Raw genomic sequence first — 24,008 nt, forward strand, 5'->3', positions numbered from 1 at the left:
CAAGTAAGCAAGCTGAGCAAAGCTCCCTAAAGCAGTGACCTACTGTACGGTAACAGCATTAACAAGGATTACGCACGCCTCCCGCCTCTCCCTGCCAACCACAAGGGCTTGCGAGAACCACTTTGCAGGCCTTGCACCGCTTTCACAGTCTTCAGGTTGGGTGCCCTGGCAATCCAAACACTCCATAAATAAATAGAACGAGGGTCCTATATGGAACGGGAGCAGCAGTGCATCCGGACAAAAGATGCAACGTGTCTTTCCATCTTCAGTTCGAAAAGCGAGATCCTTTCAAATGGAAAGTTCCAGTTCAGTTTTTTCAGCAAGTTCCAGTTTGGTTCTTTCACCTTCCCTAAATATATGCTCTACTGTACTTGCAAAGGCAATATAAAAAGATTTAATAAATAATATTCTAAAGGTATGTTATATATTAGGACTCCCTCTGGGATACTCAGCGGTTTATACAGTCATACCTCGAGTTGAGCACGTTCGAGCTGCGCTCTGCGGCAACCCGGAAGTAATGGAGCGCGTTACTTCTGGGTTTCGCCGCTTGCACATTCTCAGACGCTCAAAATGATGTCATGCGCATGTGCAGAAGTGGCAAAAAGCGACACACGAGTGCGCAGACATGCCATCACTAGTTACGTTTGCTTCTAGATGTGAACGGGGCTCCGGAACGGATCCCGTTCGTATCTAGAGGTACCACTGTACAGATAGTTATAATTTTACCGTTAAAAGATAAGGGCACTTTTTTTGTGTTTTTTAAAAAAACTTAATATATTCCATAGGTATCCTCTAAATAGGCTGGGCACTACAGCAGAGACTCAGTAAGCAGTTTCAAATTTTATCGCTGGGTGGGAGTAGAGCAACTTCCATAGAGCCATAGAATTGTAAGGTGCCCCCAAGGGTCATCTAGTCCACCCGCCTGCAACACAGGAATCTTTTTGCCCAACGTAGGGCTCAAACTCACGGCTCTGAGGTTAAAAGCCCCATGCTCTACCAACTGAGTCGTCCTAGATGAAGCCTTTGCTCCTCTGAGACAGAGATTGCTCTTTCCTTCACTTCTGTCATTACAGGGTAGTGACAGGCCATTCCGTTAGGGCAGCGGTTCTCAACCTGTGGGTCCCCAGATGTTGTTGGACTACAACTCCCATCATCCCTGAGCTCTGGCCTTGCTAGCTAGGGGTGATGGGAGTTGTAGTTCAACAACATCTGGGGACCCCCAGGTTGAGAAAGGCTGCGTTAGGGCATTCTCTGCTGGGGTGGGGGCAGCTGTTGCCCTTTTGGTAAGAGCCAGGACCCGGCTGATCTTCACTTTGTACTTGGACCTGCTATGTGTTAATTTGAATCCTGTGTTGGAAAACTTGGCTGTTTTTCTTAATTAGCACTGATGGCTTTTCCTCCTGCCCTTGATGAACAAAGTTGCACAGTTTCCTCAAAAAACGACTATTTCACACTATTCACATAGCTACGAATGCAAGTTGATTCACGACAATGTTGTTTTCCCAACCATGATGGATCTTTGACTGGGGTCTAGTTGTGCAAACTGGGGGAGAACGGGACCAGACTATGTTTTTTAAGAAAATGAAGCAATATAGAAAAGATTGTCTCAGCAGATACAATCCATTTTTAAACAACACAGGCAAAACGGAGGCACAGCCTTCCCATGACGCAGTGAGCGTAAGAAAAGGAAGATGCTATGTTTCTGGGCAATTTACAATAAAGCAAATAGTTTTGTGCTGTATCGGGAATGGAGCCTTCCAGACGTTATTGGATTCAAACTCACATCATTGTTGGATGGGCCCAAAATTTCTAAAAGGCCACAGATTACCCATCCCTGTCCTATATTTCAAGTGAAAACACATTTCATTAAGAAAAAGGTACTATCTGAAGTGGCTTTCCAGCAACAAATTTCATAACCTAGTCCTAGGATGTTTTGCTATCACTCATCCTAAGAGAGTTGTTGTGAAACAGAAGGGCACACCAAGCCTTAAACTGGCTTGACTCCCATTCCTCAGTTCAGGAAACAGGAAAAACTGTAGCTCTCACGGGAGTGTTCTGGATCACTGCTAGAAAATTCCGAACTCCCGTTCTCAGGGCTCTTCTGGGAAGCTATGACATTTAACCTATGTAACACAGATGTCTGTACAGTTGATAGCATCCCCTGTGTAAACCCATCCCAAGTCCTCTGGACAGCCTTGAAAAGAAACCCAAACAAAAGTACTAAGAAGGCGGCCAGCAATGCTGGACCAAAACTAGAGATACGGTACACTTTGGTTTGGATCCCAAGACAAGTTAACTGGAAGAGGTTCACGGAAGGAGTGTTTCCTGTTCTGTCCTTGCTCATGAAGCCAAATGCATCTGCTGAAAAGCTTCTCTGGAAGGGTCAGCAGCGCTACTGAATAATGTGGGACAGGGTTGCTGGAGGAGAGGGAAAACACCCAAAACTGAACTTTGATCTTAAGCTAGGGATGGAAAATCTCTGGCACTGCATACGTTGCTGAACTTCAACTCCCAGCAGCCTCAGCCAGCATCCTAGGCACTCGATTTTTTGCAGCATTAAAAGAATGAGATATGAAATTTGCATCATACCTTCTGAATAAGCAAGTATTACACAAGACTGCCTTATATCAACTATATCGAAATGAACAGCAATATCAACAATATATAGACCGCAAAATAACAACCATGACAGATTAAAATTATAGCAACAAAATCAGCAAACTCAACAAGGACTTTGGTGTTAGAACTCAAAACGCCCTGACTTGGATGCAGTCATACTTTTTAAAAAGGCACTATTTCTAGTTGCACCAGAACATAAACTGAGCAACAGATTTGACTGTGCACCTACTGAAAAGCAACTCAGTGCAGATAGATGCCATTAACACTCAGGTGTGCATCCAATTTTCCTTTGCGGTTCCTGATTCAGCGGAATATATGTTCAGTTCTCTTTCACTCAACTGACAGTTTTGCACAACTCTCTGCAGCTCATGCCTATAAAGTGAAGTCTGACTCACAGTAAGTTGACATGTTTATTCAAACTTACTTGTGGACCTTGCAAACATATAAACTTCTTTAAGGAAAAGAAAATCAGGAGCACTGAATATGTAGGTCAATCCTGCCTTGGAGAAATCCTTGAATTGCAACCTTTTTATTTGCTCTAATTCGTCTACTGAAAGGCAAGGGGGAAAAGCAAGGAAGACTATTTATAGGTAAGTGTCAATGCCTTCAGTGGGTCCAGAGGGTTAATAAGTTGTTCATGATGCAGGGTGTGCATAAGCAAGCTCTCAGACAGCAGCTGCTGATCTGGAGATAATCCGTCAAGAGTTGTGCCACGGAGACTCTCTTCTCCCTTGCCTAGCGAGACAGCTTGGCAGGAGGCCCGAGTTGGTTGGACCGTATGTTCCAGACACATTACGTGCCTGTGACTGGTGTGCAACTGACTCAGCAGAAGCCAGGATTTGGGTGGTTTGTTCTACTGCACATAGCGTGCGCCACACACACACACACACACACACAGCATTCTTTTATACCTTTCAGTGTTGAATGGCAGATACCACAGTGCTATTAGGACAACCCAATGTACCTGGACTGAGATATTAAAAAGTCAAACATCTGACAAGATAAAGCAAGTAGGTGGAACCGACATTTATTTTCATTGCCTTTGTGAATGAAAGTACTTCGTTCATAATGAACTTCTTCCCTGCCATGCCACTTTCCTAACTGGAATCCCAGTGCCACTGCAGCAAGCAAATAGGAACCCACATTTCAGTCATGTGCAACATGTAGTTTGGTCCCAACAGAGCTTCCTTCTAATCTGGCCCTCAGGATGAATGCACAACTTTTGATTTCTCAATATTGCCACCTTACTTTTATACCCAGCTTATACAGCAGCATTTTTGAATAAAATGCTTGGGTAGGTTAGGGTCTTTGTTGTTTCTTAATAAAAACATGGGAAAGATGCAGGAAATTTGACCACTTGGCAAGTCCTTTTGTCTTAAGGAGAGAGGTTAACTAACAAAACAGCTGAAATCAACGGGTGCCTTTGTAACTTTGAGTGCACTGCCCACCTATCCTCAATGTAGAACTGCTTTTGAAGACTTTTGGAATTTCCACCTGGTCTAGAATGATGCAATTTGCTTTTCAGTTGGAGACATGGAAGCAGCAATCTATTCTGCATGACTAAGCATCACAAATCAAAATGCTTGTTTTAACTTATAAATCCCATTACAGCTTGAGTCCGCCATATCTATTAATTTACTTAGAAACTTATGTACAACTCAAACCTAAAAATATCTGAGTAGTGGACAATACAAATTCACATAAATACAATATGAATATGTCCAATCAGTAACACAGAGAAACGCATGGCTGAGTCACACTCAAGAATGTGAATAACAATGTGGTGGTGATGATTACCAGTTGAGTTCAAAAGGTTTGGGGTCATCTGCTGCATACGGCTTCCAGATGATGACTTTAATCTTGTTATTTTAAGTACTCTTTATTGCTATTACTCATCAGCAGACTCAAGTTGCCCAAAATCCATACCAATATTTAAACAAGTAGAAGCATATGTTTTCCACTTCAATCCCATGCTAGCTAATATGCAGCTTATCCAAACTTGAAAATGAAAGGTGCATATCTAAACCATATGTAGGTGACACATCTCAGTGCTCAGAGGGCATAAACATACACTGTAGCAGGCTGTATAAGAAAGATGAGGTCCCAGGTCCAATCCATGGCATCTCAGGTAGCAGGGATACAGATTCTGTGGCCCTTCAGATATTGTTCAACTATAATACTCATCATCCCAATCACCACTGCCCATGCTAACTGGAGCTGATGTGAGTTGAGAGTCCAATAAGATCTCGAGGGCCACAAGCTCCCCACCCTTGACTTGAAGAGTCACTGCCTTCCAGAGCTTGGCCATGGGTAGCAGGTTGAACTGAACCAGGAGCTGGGAATCAGAAGCCATGGAACAAGCCAGAAGTCAAAACCGAAGGACAAGCCAGGACTGAAGGACAAGACAAAAAGAGGCAGGGTTTGTCTGAGGAGCAATACAAGCTTATCCTTCTCTGACATGTGGTGAGACATGTAGCTCACTTCACTCCCGTTCCACTTAGTGTGTGTACCCATCCTTATCTGTGAGGTGTTCAGCCCTCAACTGCTGCAGTTCATCCTCCAAAGCCTACAATTCCACAATGTCTTCTATTCTTGGTTTTTTTTAAGCAATGCAGGGCTTCTTCCTTTCCAAAATTTACAATGCCCCCAGGCAATGATGACCAGCGTCCACTGAGACCAGTGGGGTGGAAGACAGGGATGCCAAAAGGAGGTGGAGCCAGAGACACTGACAGGGGGAGCCACAACAAGTGGAGTCAACCAACTACTTCTCCCTCCTCCCTGCTAAGTTCTACATGGGGCAGCACTGAGACTATTAGCAGAAGAAAGCTAATAGCCAGTGACAGTCCCTGGCCTGGATGTAAGGAAGAAGGTAGATGGGTGGGGACTGGCTGGAGGCGGAATGGGGTTGGTGGTGAAGCAGTACCCCATTTACCTTGATGAACCAGGCACCACTGTCCCTAGATCCAACCACCACATGGGACTCATTCCCTCTCTCTTCTTCTGCCTACTTAGACCAGCACATCTGGTTGGATGGCAGAAGCTGGCCATCTGTCATGGATGCTTTAGCTGAGATTCCTGCATTGCAGGCGGCGGTTCCCTTACAACTCTATGATTCTATGATCTGAATGAGGGACATCCACTTTACTAATACAGGGGAGAGGAATTTAGAATCTAGTCACTGTCTTGCAGGGATGTGGGGGGGGGGCTCTTTTTTTGAGAAAGAAAGAGTGCAACTTTAAAATAAGCATCCCTGCAATGGCACACACAAATTTACATCCTTAAAAAAATAACAATCAGGTTGTGAGCAAGAATCACAGTTAGGGCACAGCCTCCATTCACAAAAGCCTCTAGCAAACAAATCTCTCGTAATAAAGGCTAATTGACAACTGCGGAGTGCCAAATGAGAGACTGCCACTACTTAATTGCAGGTAGGTTCTGTTAAGCTTCATGCTATATTTAACGCTTAGCCTAGCAAGGGGCTGCCGCCTGTGAACGATGCTCTACAGCAGAGTTTTTCTGTGCGTGAGCGTTTAAGCCGGGAAGAATTTACCTCAAAACCTTTCCTGACAAATTAGAAGGGCAAGGCCGACTTGCCCACTTTCCTCAGAGAAAGTAGGTCAGGACTTCCCTGAATGGTTCCATTGGAAGGCTGTGCCCAGAATGCAGATCAAATGCCTTTCATTGGATTAGAAGCAACAGCATTAAGAGGTAAATTCATATAGTACTAATTATCACCAGAACAAGAGGTTGTGGCTTGCTTCTTAAATGGTACGCAAAACCTCTCCATCCCTCAAAGTAAGAGGCTGGAAGTTTGATGTTGCTTCTACCCTATTTATTTATTTTGCAAGATTTATACACTACTTGATTGTAACGAAACCTTGAAGCGATTTACAAGAAAAACAATATCAGTTTTTTAAAAAGTTTTTTTTAAAAAAAACCTACTGAAATCATTTTAAAAATAATAATTAAAATCAACTATAAGCTAAAAACCAGGTTAAAACACTTGTCATCATTCTACATGTCCGGATGGGCTTGCCTAAGCAAAAATGTTGTAAGCAGACACACACACACACACACACACACACACACGTGTACAGCAAACACAGCTTCCTTATGTAAACAAGCAGGGAGTTCCACCGTGTTAAGTGCCACCACAATAAAATATTGATTTCTTACAAATCCAAAGCAAGGAAGCGAACACAGAAATGAGCACTAGACTTGCACAACATGAATTGTTAGGGGAAAGCCATGAAAACTGAATAAACTGCCATGTGAACACAGCTGATGGTAAGCATTCTTTCATTTAAGTGCTAATTCTTTCTTTCTTTCTTTCTTTCTTTCTTTCTTTCTTTCTTTCAAAAAATACAAACAGAAAAATGTTTTCGTACTAATTGGGCATAACCCTTCAGGCACTGTTTGAAATTAGCCGGGAGCCAGGCGCATTTTGCACCCGGCTATCGGCCATTTGCAACCAAGTGAAGATGCTTGGGGGCCAGGATAGCACCTGACATCTCCACCATCTAGAGGTCCATGTCTGGGGATCTGGACTGTTTTCACACACTAATACCCCATCCTGTAGAATTCTATCAGTTATATTTTATCTGCATAATCAGAATGAAATTCAAGAACCAAAATGCTTTTTCTGTGCAGACTGAGCAGGAGCAGCGAACAATGCTATAGTCAACTGTTGTAGCTTGTCTACACTTACCGCACCCCACTGCCTTGAATAATATTCTTAATTTTATGAATGGTCCATGCCACCATTAAGAAAAAGAGGTAGGAATAGGGCCAATAGATATATGGACTGTTCCTGGATCTAGTCACTTTTCTTCAAGTTCTCGTAAGTTCATAACCTAGCTCAAGGTTGTCCTCTGAACTAGCCAGATGTTTAACTGAGAATCAATCACAGTCAGTCCATCATTTGAAAAATAAGACTTTAGAGCCGTATTGCCCCAAAATGGCAACTAGACATTCTGTTTTGGAGACTGAAACCTTGGTTTAAGGAGCCATTTGGCCCATAGCTTAGATATCTGAGCTTCTAACACTGCCTCCAGGCACACCTCATAAGCAAGGCCCAGAAAAATGAATGGGAGTTCTACATTGTTTTTGCAAACTTCCATCCATTCCATGAAGGCTTGCTCAGGAAAGGTATAGAATATGCTTTTAAATGAGTCCAAGCTTTGTATTCTTTGGATTAGGCATGAGAAGTCTTTGGGCTTGTCAGGGCTTCTTTGATCTATCAACCAGAGTCAGGTGCAAACGACAACCAATTAGAATTGAACAGGGTGTCTCTGAACACATTCTGAGTCCAGGAATTTCTTTGCAGTACAGAACTGAACTGAACTCACTGTTCCTTCGCATCAAAGTTGACTGCTGGTTACCTTTCTTCATTTTAGCAGCCTGGGTTAGGTGGAAAAGTCATGTATGTTGGTTTATTAAAATGTTTTGGGCTCAGAAACCCTTGCTAACCTACTGCAAATAACCCAGAGATAACCTAGAGATTTACCAGCACATCCTGATCTAATTTTAGCCCACTCCTGCATCAGATCATTGTGGTATTTGTTCATGACTTTTCTGATTATTATTTTTTCCTCAAGGAAGATTCTGGCAAAGCAAGCACTTTAAAATTGATATTTTAATGATACAGTGGGAAAAAACCCTATAACTTAAGTTTCACAATAATTGCACCAGTCATGCACGGTCCGTGGTCTCAAATCTATTACAATAAGCCAAATAAGAACATCCCATTTTGCATATGCTCACTATTTTCATTCCTTCCCTACTTATAAGGGATGCATTGTTCTACAACGAAAGCAAAATCATTCCATCAGTCAAGCAGAAATGCTTGAACAGGTGAAATAATCTCCATTCAACACCACCTGTAGTACATAGCACAGTCTGCAATACTGAAAAAGCAGCATTATATTATGACATCCTGACAGTCGCACAGTTGGTAGGGCTACTTAACTGACCCCCTGCCACCACCGTAGCATACCCAGAGGGCAAAGCAGCAGAGAAGTTTGCGTGGTGCAAACACACCAGCAGGCATGCCAGATTGACTCTACTAGTGCTTTTGTATCATGCTGATCTCGCCTCTGCAGTGATGGGAGGTCAGGTAAAGCAGTGGCCCCAACCACTTCAGCAGTCACAGAATCGTGAGGCTGGATTCACATCTGTCAACAGCCATGCAATTCACTGGGTGATCATGGGCCTGCCACTGTCTGAGAATACCCTACCCAAGCAATCATGCACCAAACCAAATTTGTCCCCCTACTTCACAAGCTTACAACACTGGCAAATACTACTCCAGCATATGGTTTTGCTGCTCCTGCTGCGGAAAAAGCACCAGAGTTTCAGTTGTGCTGAATTTTCTGCTCCACAACACTATTTACCGCCTATAAAAAGTGCACGTTGAGCAAAAATGCGTTGCACAAAGCAGCCCAAATCCAAAAGAGAAGGCCTTATGCTGTAATAGGTTTCAATATCCTTAAGCACTCACTTTTGCATTGTGGCCTAAAACAAGCATTTGCTTGAGAATGTTGCCTTTAAATTTTGATGTATGACTTAAATAGTCCAAGTATAGTTTAGGCTTTTTAAAAGGTACTGCTAACAAGAAGCAAGCAACTGGCTACAGTTCATCCCTACCTTTCCAAGCCTCCCTTGAGACAAAACAAATCTGAATACAGTAGCACCTCAGCTTACGTTACCCTCGGGTAACGTAAACTTCGGGTTGCCAAAGCGGCAAACCTGGAAGTGTTTTGCCGTGCACGCATGCACAGAAGCGCTCTACCGCACCGTACGCATGCACAGAAGTGGTCCCTCCGGTTGCGGAAACCTTAGGGATCTGACCAGAGCTCCAGAATGGATTCTGTCCATAACCGGAGGTACCACTGTACAACTCACTTTTGCCTGCCATGGATTAGATAAAGACATTTGGGCCTACTGACCCAATCAAAGTCTCTAAAGAAACCAACACACGAAAACAACAGCGGACAACAACGAAAACGTAATCAAGTTTTCAAAAGCCAGATGAAATTCGTGCTTCACCTACACTTTCCTTAATCTGAAAATTGTCGAGTTGTCCTGGACAAGGACTCAGTAGACAAGGACACCTTTTCTAGACCTGGACTACCACTGAGGGAAGGATTTGTGTTGTGGAATATTTCCAAGGAACAAGATGTTTGCACTGTAATCCAGGTAAGAATGTAACAGAAGGGTGGAGGGGACCTGTGACCATATATTGTTAAGACTACAACTTCCATCATCCATGACCACTGGTCATGTTAACTGGAGCTGATGGAAGCTGCTAAACTGGCTACCCCTAAACTGTACCCCCTCTCACAGAAGAGTGTTAATGTGCCTTAAGGAATGCCAGACCGGGTTGGCCATGTTTCCAGAATTGGGAAATATAATAACATTTTGTGATTCCGTGACCGAACCCAAAGGGTGCTCATCAATGATTCCTCTTCATCCTGGAGAAGAGTGACTAGTGGAGTGCCACAGGGTTCTGTCTTGGGCCCGGTCTTATTCAACATCTTTATCAATGACTTGGATGATGGACTCAAGGGCATCCTGATCAAATTTGCAGATGACACCAAACTGGGAGGGGTGGCTAACACCCCAGAGGACAGGATCACACTTCAAAACGACCTTGACAGATTAGAGAACTGGGCCAAAACAAACAAGATGAATTTTAACAAGGAGAAATGTAAAGTATTGCACTTGGGCAAAAAAAAATGAGAGGCACAAATACAAGATGGGTGACACCTGGCTTGAGAGCAGTACATGTGAAAAGGATCTAGGAGTCTTGGTTGACCACAAACTTGACATGAGCCAACAGTGTGACGCGGCAGCTAAAAAAGCCAATGCAATTCTGGGCTGCATTAATAGGAGTATAGCATCTAGATCAAGGGAAGTAATAGTGCCACTGTATTCTGCTCTGGTCAGACCTCACCTGGAGTACTGTGTCCAGTTCTGGGCACCACAGTTCAAGAAGGACACTGACAAACTGGAACGTGTCCAGAGGAGGGCAACCAAAATGGTCAAAGGCCTGGAAACGATGCCTTATGAGGAACGGCTAAGGGAGCTGGGCATGTTTAGCCTGGGGAAGAGGAGGTTAAGGGGTGATATGATAGCCATGTTCAAATATATAAAAGGATGTCACATAGAGGAGGGAGAAAGGTTGTTTTCTGCTGCTCCAGAGAAGCGGACACGGAGCAATGGATCCAAACTACAAGAAAGAAGATTCCACCTAAACATTAGGAAGAACTTCCTGACAGTAAGAGCTGTTCGACAGTGGAATTTGCTGCCAAGGAGTGTGGTGGAGTCTCCTTCTTTGGAGGTCTTTAAGCAGAGGCTTGACAACCATATGTCAGGAGTGCTCTGATGGTGTTTCCTGCTTGGCAGGGGGTTGGACTCGATGGCCCTTGTGGTCTCTTCCAACTCTATGATTCCACGATTCTATGATTCTATGACACTTATGCCATAATGGGCAAAACTCCTAACATGAATCCCATCTAGGGAGCAATGAGAGTTCCACCACCAAGGTGCCACAACAGAGAAGGGTCCACTACTTTTGGGCTTGGGCACCGAAAGGAAACATGCGCAGGACCAGATTGTCAATTAGTTCAAATCCCCATCCCTCAGCTTCACTGGATTGTGGATTCACAGGCTGCCTGAAATGAAAGCCAGAGTATAAACATAAAGCTAATGCCAAGCTCAGCAAACGTAATATGCTCGGCCAAATAAGGGCTCCACAGACATTCAGTCTCCAGCATGTTTCGCGCGATTCCTTTCTCTAAAGCGGCACATTACAGTTGAAATGCCAAGCCTCACAGCTAAGAAATAATCAAAGAGTCTGCGCCGGAGAAATTATAAACAAAGCCATCAAAGACTGGAAGCTGTGTACAGTATTTGAGTGCAGGGGGATACATATGAAATTTTCATTGAGCTAATAAAAGCAGCAGCAATGTTACTTCAAACTTTCTGCCTCGGGGTGGTGATTCTATTCTCTCTCCACGAATTCACAACGCAGAAGTGTTTAAAGAGCACGCAGGATAAAAATGCTGTCACAGACATTAAGATGTTTCCGTCACAGCCATCGTTCTGTCATCAGGACTCGGTAACAAAATGTTTCCAAATCCTAGTCCAGGATACACAGCAAGAGTCCTGTAGCCCATGAACGTGCTTCTCTCCAAAATGGTGAACACCCAGTGCTACATTTTGTTTTCAAAACAGCTCCATTCCACTTTTACGTCCAAATAAGAAACCTAATAAGCATGCACTGGGAACCATGGAGTAGGAGTTGCCAACATGGTACCCGCAGGCCTTCCCTGGCACCTTCAGGGTCCCCACCCCAGCTGAAAATAGGATGGAAATACGTGTTCTGCTGTAGCCAAAGAAATAAGTTGTGATGTGTGCACACTGGGGTGGGGGAGAAATTAAGATTCAGTTTGCATTTAGAGGCAAATCTACCCAATTCACACTTTTGGAAACAATAGGCAATCTGAAGAGCTGCCATGTTTCAAAATCCTCATTTCTCTGGGTTTTGTAATGCAGTGAAGTGTGTGTGTAAATGTATATAGATAAAAATATTATTATTATCATCATCAACAACAACAACAAGCATGTGGATAAAGTTGATCCGTTAAGTGTTGTGTTCTTGGACATTTGACAAAGTCCCTCACCAAAGGTTTCTAGGCAAACTTAGAAGTCGTGTGGCATGCCCTATGTAAGTGCTTAGAGAACAGGAAGCAGAGAGTAGGAATAAATGGATAACTCTCACAATTTAGGGGAAGAATGTAAACAGTGGGATATCCCTAAAAGAACTGATCTGTCTAATCTGGTTTCTCTTAGTTCCTCATTTTTCTAACCTTAAATTCAGTTCATCACATTTCCGTGTCACAATTGCTTTTTAAAGAAAACAATTCTTGTTAAACTGTGTGCATTTCTCCTAGCATACAAATTTTTGCATGCAATTTCACCTGATACAAAGCATTTTGTATATTATTTTCACCAATACTTTATGTACACGTTTCCCTAACATACATTTCAATTTGTGTACTGTTGTGGGAAATGTGAATTTGGGCAAAACAAACTGAATTTCTCCCCGCTATCTCTAAAAGATATGTAAATTATCCAAAGTTAAGGATGAGCAATAAGGTAACTTATTAACGTTAGTATAGGAAAGCAATTTATTCAGGGTAATAAAAATGCAAGGGTTTGCAAAGAGCTCCAGAAGAATTGACACTAATTGGCAAATGCTGTTCAATGTAAATGTAAAATACGGTACATTGGGACTGAAATACCTAACTATGCATATACACGGATGGTGTCTGAGCTGATAGTGATTGACGAGAAGGAAATCTTAATTTCACCGTGTAGAGCCCAATGAAAAAGTCAACGCAGTGTTCAACAGCAGAGTAGAGTAGCTCTTGCTTTTATGTTTGTAAAAACTCTACCTACATCTGATCAGAAGAGCACATATCTGGAGATGACCAGAACCTATTTATTTCCTAAAATTTATATACCACTTGATTGTAGAAAAAACCTCTAAGTGTTTTACAAAAAATATGTGTATGAGAAACGTACTGTACTGTGTAAAGTTTGCCTCAAGAAGCAAAGGTTCCAATAGCAGCAGGGACATCATAGCCCTAAATGTCAGATCCATTCAGAAATTATGCCTTTGAATCTTATTAACACAGAGAAAGACACACAATCTTTTCATGATGAATACCGAAATTAAGAGAGAGTCATTACAGGTAAAGATAGAATATTATTATTGATTCCAATTCTGCAGAACTTAGGAAGGTGGAGAGCAGGATCCATCGTTGGAAGCGATGGCTAGTAGTTTCCTCGTTCGTCCCACCCCTCTGGCCCACACACTCAACACAGTGAATAACTAAGAAGTCCAAGCACTGCAAACTACAGTGGTACCGTGGTTTGCGAACTTAATCCATTCCAGAAGTCCGTTCTTAAACCAAGGAGTGCTTTCCCATAGCAGCGGGGGACTCAAGTTACAAATGGAACACACTCAACAGGAAGCGAAGCATGTTCTTATTCCAATGCAAAGTTCACAAACCAAAACACCTACTTCCCAGTTTGCAGAGTTCTTAATCCAAGTTGTTCATAAACTAAGCCAGGCTTCCTCAACCTCGCCCCTCCAGATGTTTTCAGACTAAAATTCTCATCATGCCTGACCACTGGTCCTGCTAGCTAGGGATCATGGGAGTTGTAGGCCAAAAACATTTGGAGGGCAGAGGTTGAGGAAGCCTGAACTACGCTGTTCTTAAACCAAGGTACCACTGTACTCTGATATCATTGCCTCCAATTTGGATGCCTTACCTCCAGTGCTGAGATTAAGAACTGAGAAAGGAAGGACTCAGCTACATACAGATAATGATCACTGGGAACCGTGTACTTTAACCTGCTGTGGGCAGGGTGGGAAAGGAAGGTTTTTGAGCTGATAGAAAGAGCGCTCTCCCCTCTCCAATATGGCCACCCATGTGGCTTTTTCTTTTTTAAAAAAAGCTCTCCAGAGAATCACATGACTGAGTATCATGCTTCGCCGGAAGAGGTAGCCAAGCCCACACACAGACTGCAACATACCCAGGATGAAGAACATGCTTCCTGTCATTTTCATGAACCCAAGTGCCAGGACCAATTGTTTTTTTTAAAGGTGCCAGTGACAACTAGGCACTTACATATTTGTGAGATGGTGTGAGGAGAAAGCATACCAATGAGAATCCGTGAATACAAGTCAGTTAGATCATTAAACACTGCTGTTTATTTTGCAACATAATGTTGAGTATCTGCCATAGGGATGCAATGGTGAAGGTTCATGTAAATTGAGGGGAACACATCTCCAGGGTTCAAATGCTGCCCTTCCGGGTCTCGAAATATGGCCCTTGGGACTATTTCCAGGTGACACCCCTCACCAGCATTGCTTCTCACCCACCTTGAGAGTTTCTGCCTGGTTGGGATGCGTCCCTGAACTCTGATAATGACCCTTGTTTGGTTGCTTGGAAGCCAAAGGGAGGTGTGCATATAAACTAGACTACTGTAGAAAGGTAAGATTCACATCCATTGCTCTGTCCACTTTTGCCTCTGGCCCCACCCACCACTGCCATGTGGCCCCCAGAACATTATGCGGCCCTCAGAACAAGTTTCCCCATCCCTGACGTAAATGAAAAGATATTAACCAGCCCACATGTGTCTGTGCATACATGTTAATAAATCTTTTATTTTATAGCCACCTTCAGTATTACAGATGTTCCAAGACACCACATAATTGTTTTGAGCAGGAAGGAAGAAAAGAATGCAGTGTTGTGTATTTGTGTTCAACAAGGAAGTCCAACACAATGTTAATAATGCCATCCAAAATTAATTCGCTTTTGGTTGGAAACAATTGGGTTAATGTGCTTACGAGTGTTTTAAGAAAACCATATTTTTATTATTTTATTTATTTGATGTGCAATTTGTTCTTTACAGATTGCTTGTGCAATATTATGCATATATTGCTCATCATCTTATTTCACCCCAAGCAAACTCAGAACCAGACAAAAATAATTCACACTGCTTGTTGGAAGCAGATCCCTTAAGGTTTAACTCTCTGCACAGTCATTCTCCCCAGGGTTGCTTCGGAGAACCTGTGTCATTTTGAGTATTGCTGTATTATGTTATTGTTCCTCAGGACTACAGAATTCAGAAAGCAACCGTAACTATCATTACATCATCAAGGATTAATCTCTCTTTGCTCAAAAGGGGTGCAAAACGTGTTTTGTTGTGAACAAGGAAGACTATGTTGTGCAATGTAGGTCTAGGAATAAATTACCAGCACTACAGACACAAACTCCTCGCTTGCCTTGTGAACTAAGGACACAACTAGGCAAGGTTTTGTTTGCAGAACAGCCTGAAGTAATTCTCCCATACTAGCTACAACAGGAAACCATGTTATACCACTTTAGCAATGTGTCTTGAACCAAACCCAAATTGCTCACTCATTATTTGCTGCGGCTGAAGATGAGACGCAAACATTTAAAAAGGGGGTTCTTTATGACTTCCATGCAAGCGGTGCCTTACAGGGGACTTAAAACAACCTCTCCATCTTCAAAGAACAACACAACCCTGTTTAAAAGAAACAGTCACATCTAATAAGACGACAGAGTGCTTTTCAGCAGCCACACAAGTGCTCTTTTATTCAGTCTCCGGATCACAACAACATAATTATTCGCCATAAGGAAAACATTTGAACTGGTGACCAGGAAAAGTTAACTCATTTTCCAGGGTAATTAAATAGCTGTTTAAATATAATAATTTAATTAATAACTCATTATAGACGTGCTGCAGTGAAGTTAACCTTAAATAAAATAAGCATAGCATGGTGGCTGTTCTTCTTTGCAAACTCTCACAGAAAAAAAGGGAGAAAGTGCAAGAAATGCTATTAGAGACACTATTTACTTTGCTTATTTAAAATGTTTATATTCTTCATTATACCACATTCAAGGCAACTGATACACCACCATGGAACCCCATAAATACTAGTCTTTCTCCGGGCTTTGTTGCTAGTGCACACATTACATATACAATCCAAGATAATTTTTACAGACGACTAGGTCACATCACTGTTTCTAAAGACCAACAAGGCCTCTCCTCTTAGCTCGGAAAAGAAATCAGAGTTGGATGGGTCTATTTGCCTACCTAGTCCAAACCCCTATTGGTTAAAGGAAATCTACAGCTAGGGCATCTCCATTTGGTTCAAGTGGGACTTGCAAAAAAATTTTGCAGCATAGAGTGCTCCTATTCAGGGTTGCGGATAGTCATACCATCTTCTAGCCTACTCCAGTCCATTCCTTCTTCCCATTTTCCTGTAGGAGAGCTGGAAAAATCAAAATCACATTTTGAAACCAATGCGTCCCTCGTCTAAAAGGCCTGGGACACAAATTTTCAAAGCCCGCTAGCGGTGGCTCACTTGTCAGAAGTACTGTATTCAGCGTTAACTCTGAAAGTGCATACTTGATTCTGACCAAACTAAGCCTCCTAGTGCAAAGTATACATCAGGAGGCTTAGTTTGGTCAGAATCTATGATGCAATTGTCTTCAGCCTGAATCTTGCACATCTTGCTGATCTGCACTGAACCTCTATTAAAGGTAAGGTAAAGGGACCCCTGACCATTAGGTCCAGTTGTGACTGACTCTGGGGTTGCGGCGCTCATCTCGCTTTATTGGCCGAGGGAGCCAGTGTACAGCTTCTGGGTCATGTGGCCAACATGACTAAGTCACTTCTGGCAAACCAGAGCAGCGTACGGAAACACTGTTTACCTTCCCGCTGGAGTGATACCTATTTATCTACTTGCACTTTGACGTGCTTTCAAACTGCTAAGTTGGCAGGAGCAGGGACCAAGCAACGGGAGCTCACCCCGTTGTGGGGATTCAAATCGCCAATCTTCTGATTGGCAAGTCCTAGGCTCTGTGGTTTAACCCACAGTGCCACTCACGTCCCATGAACCTCTATTATTGTTGTTGTTGTTGTTGTTGTTGTTTAGTCGTTTAGTCGTGTCCGACTCTTCGTGACCCCATGGACCAGAGCACGCCAGGCACTCCTGTCTTCCACTGCCTCCCGCAGTTTGGTCAAACTCATGCTGGTAGCTTCGAGAACACTGTCCAACCATCTCATCCTCTGTTGTCCCCTTCTGAACCTCTATTAGAACTAGATAAAAAGAAGGTCCTGCAGGTAAGAACATCTGCTGAATAGTAATTCCATGTTTGTTTATTGCCCTTCTTCTGGAATATCTGGGGGAAGTCTAAGCCCTTCATAACTCTAGCTGCGCTGACCATAAAGAGGAGACATAAAACGATCTCTGGTACCCAGGTGAGAGTTCTAAGAATAAGTTCTAAGAATCTTCATCCATCAGTAGAACAGCTACATCATCACTGCTCTATATATTTATGGCTGACAAAATCACCTTATTACCTGCTGGGACTACTGTGCAACTGGAGCAAATGATCTGTGGTGGCAACGTGGAATGTTTTCAAGACATCCAAACATAGTTTAAGGGTAGGATGCCAGGAGCCACAACTGGGTCACCACAATTGATGGCTTTGTTGTTTACTGAAAACCTTGTGCAGTTTTGCTTGTGAAACGTGCCCCCTTCATTTAACATACCACAGTGTCTATAATTCCTCATGTCTTTTTTTTTGGGGGGGGGGACAGCAAAAATAAAATAAAACATCTCTACTTCTACCACCTTTTTTTTTCTTTCCAGGAAACTGTTGATGAGAACTTACCTCTCCAAAAAGAAACAATTAAAGGGCAGAGAGAGAAATATATAAAGGGATGTCACATGGAAGATGGAGCAAGCTTGTTTTCTCCTGCTCTGGAGGGTAGGACCTGGATCAATGGATTCAAGTTACAAGAAAGGACTAAACATTAGGAATAACTTTCTGGTGGTAAGAGCTGTTCAACAGTGGAACGGACTTCCACAGGAGGCTGTGTGCTCTTCTTCATTGGAGACTTAAGCAGAGGTTGGGTGGCCATCTGCTGGGGATTCCTTAGCTGTGTTTCTTGCATTGCTGTGGGTTGTATGATATGTACAAGATTGCTCCCAACTCTACAATTCTATGACTTGTTGAATTGTTATCACGTTTATATCCTTCCATTGCTGCAAGGAGCTCAAGACGGCATACATGGCTCATGGGTCCGTCCCCTCACACCTCCATTTATCACCCCAACAACCCTTTGAGAGGGTAGGTTAGGCTGAGAGACTGTGATGGAACCAAGGTCACCCAGCAAGATTCATGGCCAGCTGAGAATTTTCACCCTCTTCTCCCTGGTCTAGTCTAACACTCTAGCCATTACATTGCATTGTATCAGATGGATTTGGAAAGCACACATCTGAGCTGGAAATGGTACTGAAACAGTATGATCTATTTACACATTTGGAAACAAGAACTAACACTGCAGCTATAGCATCGCTGAATCAACGCTGCATGTGTACAGTCAGCTCAGATGTAGTCCCTGCAGAAAATCCACATGGTGCTGTTTTCAGTCTAAAAAGCTCCAGAGAAAATTGTAAAGTGCTTGTGCTGGGTAGAAGAAGACCATGCAGAGTGGGTTGTTCACTTGCACCATCAATTCTACATCCATTTACTCTGAAGAAGCATCATTCATCTCAACGAGACTTCTATGTAAATATGCTTAATGCGTGCAGCGTTTAGTTCATCAAGAAAAGTAGAACCAGCTAGCCAAGGACTCCCCAAGATGACCGACAGGGCCAATGCAAACTCTTCCTTAACATTCACAGTTCAGTAAGTCCAAGACTAGATTTGAGCTGTGCTGCTGAGCTATCCTTCCCAATTAATGTAATGAAGGTACTTTGTGGATATATGCATGCCTATGCCTCTTTATCAATGGTGGGGTTGGACCTCCTTTCTTTATAGTCTTCATGGATTTTCAATATGATGGGATTCAACACCATCCTTCTCTATCAGTCTTACTGCATCCAGACAAAAGCAGCAGGACTACCAGCTCAGCCACTTAGAACTTAATGCAAAAAATAAAATAAAATATGAAAGTACTGCCAATTGCAGTGGCTCTTTCATGAATACCTTTTGTCAGAGAAACCCAAGATAATGACACCATTAGCAGGTGCATTAACTTGAAAATGAAGGTTTAGATTTTATATGAACAGTGCGATGAAGAAATCCTAATGTACAAGCATTTAAACAATTGTTCTTATACTGCCATTGATCAAATGGGGGGGGGGGGGGAGGAAGCAACTACTACCAATTAATACCATGACTATTTTAGGAAGAAAACAAACACTGAAAGACGTCGCCAATTAAGATGATAAAATCATTGCATTCAGGCCAGGAGACGGGTGCAATGCAGTAATAAACACATTTAGTCGGATCTTAAGTGAGTTTCCTTAATGTAAATTCCACCTAGTTTACTGGGCTAACCCACAAAGTAGGCGTGCTGTCCAATTGCAATCCTATGCACACTCACTCCATCATGTGGTTGGTCCAGGCTGTGCCATATGTATTGGTGGAGGTATTCCTAGGGCTGCAATCCCGTGCACATTTAATTTGGAGTTGGCTGTAAGTCCTATTTAACTCCAGAAAACTTATGTGAATATTCATTATCAGGCTACCGGTTTTGGAAACTCATGACAGCAAAGTCGAGCAGCTCAAAGACATCCAAAACATTTTAAAGAGGAAGGAGGGAGAAATCAGCAAACTCCACAATTAGTTCCTATATACACTTTCTAACCACAGAGAAGTGCTTATTTTATCCTCACTGCAACTTCTGAAAGGATACAGGATTGCCTGGAATGCTTCTCAATGATACTAAGCCAAGCAGAGACAGGGACACCCCCCCCCCGTCCCCCCATTGACAGTACACTAGCAAGCAAGCAAGCACACACACACACACACACACACACAGAGAGAGAGAGAGAGAGAGAGAAACCCTGTATAAGCAGAGAACAAGATACTAAAGCCACATCAAAATCCTTAGGCGAGGGGAAAATCTCATATTATTATCAGATTTCAGCCTGGCTTCACTATTGTTATTCAGTAGTTTTGAAGCCTGTATTATGCATAAGGGGAATAAGAAATGCAAACAAGCTCCTCCAGAGAGAAACTCTGTGCTAACTGCAAATTTCATAAATTCAAGGTATGCTGAAGTACTTCTAACCTTGAACACCAGAAAGAGAGGAGCGGGGAAGAGGATGTAGTACAGCCAGAAAAGAGCACAAGATCTTTTTACGTGAGGAGTTTCAGATATGCTGAAGTGATGAGGGAAGAGACCACAACATATATTGTTCCAGATCTGCAGCTGAACCTCCCAGTTCTCGAGGGATACAAGCACTTTCAGCAACAGAATCCTGCAGGGATTCGAGCTATTTTGCAAAGAGTAAAAGATTTTCCCTCACTTTTCCATGCAAGCGGGTGGAAAGAAGAGTTTTTGATTGCACAAGGACCAGAAAGGCATTCAATTCTTAAATGTCTTATTGTCAACAATTAAACTCCACTATATGTCAGAGGCAAAAGGCAAGAAGGGAAACAACCAGCCTTTTCCAAGCACCCTGAGTAAGCACCATAGCTACAGCCCAGAGGAATCCCTGGCTGGTTTCTAAACTTAAAGAGAGCCTGTTAGTCAACTCCAAAACAAACCCCAAGAGGGAAAACATTCCCCCAATTCCATTCTAAGGATCTATGCAACGTATCAATCCCACAGGTCCAACCAGAAAGCTTTGCTGGGGATGGATGTAACTCTTAAGTCTGCTTATAATTTATTTATTTTTTTGTTGGGTGGGGAGAAGCTATCCTATAGCGAGCTTCTGAACAAATCCACATTTCAGTTCCAATACATCAAGCTGAACTTAAAGATTGTCTCTGGGATTCTCACCCCTGCCCCCCCCCCCGCAAAAAAAAACAATGATCACAATTTGAATCACCATCATATCATGTTCTCCTGAGTCTTCCAGGCAAAGTGAACAAACTGAAGCCGCAGCATCGGAGGTCTGAATCAATTACAAACTTTTTTCCTACAGTGCTAAAAAAGCTGCCACACTCTTGTCTCATGCACCCACTTTTTTTAAAAAAAAGATGCTTTTTATGGTTCATTTATAAAGATTTCCCAACTCTGCATTTCGGTTTAAACCATTATATTCGGACAATTTTTTTGGTACTTTATTAAAAAAAAAACCAAAGGAGGCGCCACCCAAACAGAGCATCAGAAATGCAGCACAAGGTTTTGTCAAATGCCTCTTCAGGACGAACATCCTTCAATGCAACAGCCTGGCCCCAATTCCAGGAAAATCACTGCTTGGTGACATACAATGGACTGCCCTCTCTCCTTTCCTCCCACCCGCCAACCCCAGTCTCGCATATCAGCACCGAGGAGCCGAAAGACCAAAGTGCCCCTTTTCTGCTCGAAAAGTTTTGATCTTTTGCGAATGACCTCAGCAAAACTTCTGCGCAGCAGATGTGGGAACAGCGGGGGCGTCTCATCCTTCCTCCCGATTGAGCCGTCGCCCCCACCCTTTCCCTCCCCAAATCGGGGCCGACCCCTGGGCTTCTAGAATCGAGAACGGGGGGAGGCTTTTTCCAAAATAGACACCCCCCCCCTATCTCAGATGGGGCCAGCACTAACTAGCGGAGCGGGGAGGGCAGGAAAAAGAATCCTCGAGCGCAGCGGGGAAAGTGAAGCGAAGTTTCTGCAGGCGCTGAAATAGCCAGCGGGGCTTCGCTGCCTGCACGAAGCGGGAGGGGGGGTTGTTTATCCGCACCAGTTGACCAAAATGCAGCAGTTAGGGGGCATCGGGGTTGGCTGCAAGGCTTGCAGGGTGGCCGGCTGCATGGAATGCGACTGAAAGCGAAGGGGGGGAGAGAGAAAGGTATCGATTCGTCCCACGGTTGCTCCGCTTCTCCCTCCCGCCCACTCCTCAAAAACAAATCTTTTTGCAAGAAGAAGAAGGGACGTACCGTCTCTGCCGAGACGCAGGCCGCCGAGGCGAAAGCAAGCAGTATCCACACGTTCCACATTATTCCCGGGGTTGCAAGCGGCGGCTTCGAAGGACCCGTCCCCCCCTCCACAAAAAAAGGAGAGCGCGCGCTGGAGAGGAGAGATTCCCAAGCAGGTCCTGCGAGTAATCCTCCTCCTCCCCCCTCCTCGCCGGCAGAAGCGACGGGCTCGCGGGCTCCCCCTCTTCCCTGGTCTCTGCTCCTGCAGACGCCGCTCCTCCTCGCTCGCTTCAGGGAGGAGTTGGCTGGCTTGTGGGGAGCAGAAGGGGAAGGGGCTGGGCTGGTGAGCTGCTCCGGACTGCCGCCGCCGCCGCTCGCTCGCCTTCGCCTCCTCGCCGCTTCGTCGGACTCAAGCCCGTCCCTCTTTCTCTCCCTCGCGCCGGGTCCGGCCAAGAGAGGCGCGCAGGGCAACGCCACAAAGTTTGGCCGAGGCGCCGGAGTTGTCCGCGGGGAGAAGGGAGCGGAGCCTCGGCGGTCGTCGTCGCAAGCCGCGCTCTTAACTCGCCGTTTTTCCGCTCGGCTTTCCTTTCCCAGGGCTGTGCGAGCGCGACTCCTAGTTGAAGCCTGAGGGAAATTCCTGCAGGATTACGGCGCGGATTGGCAGGTCGCGCAACCAGTGGGAAGGAGGGGAGGGGAGGCGCGCGGGGCGCGCGGCGGCAACCCCGGCGCTGCTTGGTCCCTCGCAAAGCCAAGCTAATCCCCCCTCAGAGCCGCCGCCCCCTGACCACGTACCGCTCTCTCTCCACACACACGCGCGCGCACACACACACACACTCCAGCTCCCCTCGTCCAACCCGCCTAGGAACGCGCAGCGTGGGGGGGGGGGTCCTGTCTTCCTCCTTTGCTGAGTAGCGTCGTGCAGACGGGAGAAACGAGCTCAGGCGCGCGCGCGCGAGAAGCCCACTCCCCAGCAATAAAATAGTTGATGGGAATTGCCGTTCAAAATAGTGTGCGCGCGCCACGTCATGTGATCGATTATGCTGGGTGGGGCTTACCTGGTTGTCCCCCCCCCCCCGCAAAAAAGATATTTTATTCAAGTTGGCACCCCTAGAGAGAGAGAAGGAAGCAGTGCAGTGCAAATCCTCAGGTTGCCACTTACTCCTGAAATTTATGAACAGGTACCTTGGCCTTTCCTGCCAACCTAGCAGTTCGAAAGCACATCAAAGTGCAAGTAGATAAATAGGTACCACTCCGGCGGGAAGGTAAACGGCGTTTCCGTGCACTGCTCTGGTTCGCCAGAAGCGGCTTAGTCATGCTGGCCACATGACCCGGAAGCTGTATGCCAGCTCCCTCGGCCAATAAAGCGAGATGAGCACCGCAACCCCAGAGTTGGTCACGACTGGACCTAATGGTCAGGGGTCCCTTTACCTTTTACCTTGGCCCTAGGATTTTGTACAGCTTTTAATTACTGGTCTCAGGCAACTTGCTTGGGCTACACAGGGCCGGCCTATCATACAGCTGACTCAGGCGGCGGAATCTGAGGGGCATATCCACGGGGTGCACCTTGCTGCCAGAGAAATGGTTGGTGGTGGCTCCCAGGCTCTGGCGAGATCTTGCAAGATAGCTGGAACCTGGAAGCCTCCGCTTACTGTAGCACCGGCCCAGCCCGTTTCACCACCTGAGGCAAAGCAGTAAGGTGCCTTGCACGTTGCTACAGTATTTATCTACCAGAAATCAAGCAAACTACATATTCATAATTATATGGCCTTACAGGGGTTAGGAACTGGGTGTATAAAAGCACATTCCGTTGCATGTACAGTGGTACCTCGGGTTACATATGCTTCAGGTTAAAGACTCCGCTAACCCATAAATAGTATCTCGGGTTAAGAACTTTGCTTCAGGATGAGAACAGAGATTGAGCAG

At 44.4% G+C, this 24,008-nt stretch overlaps 1 protein-coding gene across 2 annotated transcripts in view; it reads right to left on the minus strand.

Moving 5' to 3' along the window:
* SDC2 (syndecan 2) overlaps positions 1 to 23,050 on the minus strand; it is a 65,454-nt gene extending 42,404 nt beyond the window's left edge. The window contains exon 1 of one of the 2 annotated variants that reach the window (XM_083451439.1): positions 22,107 to 23,050. In XM_083451439.1, the coding sequence (XP_083307565.1) occupies positions 22,107 to 22,166 (60 nt within the window). In that variant the 5' untranslated portion in view covers positions 22,167 to 23,050. The remainder of the gene's footprint in view (positions 1 to 22,106) is intronic. The other variant, XM_083451438.1, reaches the window with a different exon arrangement.
* Positions 23,051 to 24,008: the final 958 nt, after the last annotated feature.

This window comes from Podarcis tiliguerta, assembly GCF_965153285.1.
Source record: "Podarcis tiliguerta genome assembly, chromosome: 7".
NCBI classification, from domain to species: Eukaryota; Metazoa; Chordata; class Lepidosauria; order Squamata; family Lacertidae; genus Podarcis; species Podarcis tiliguerta.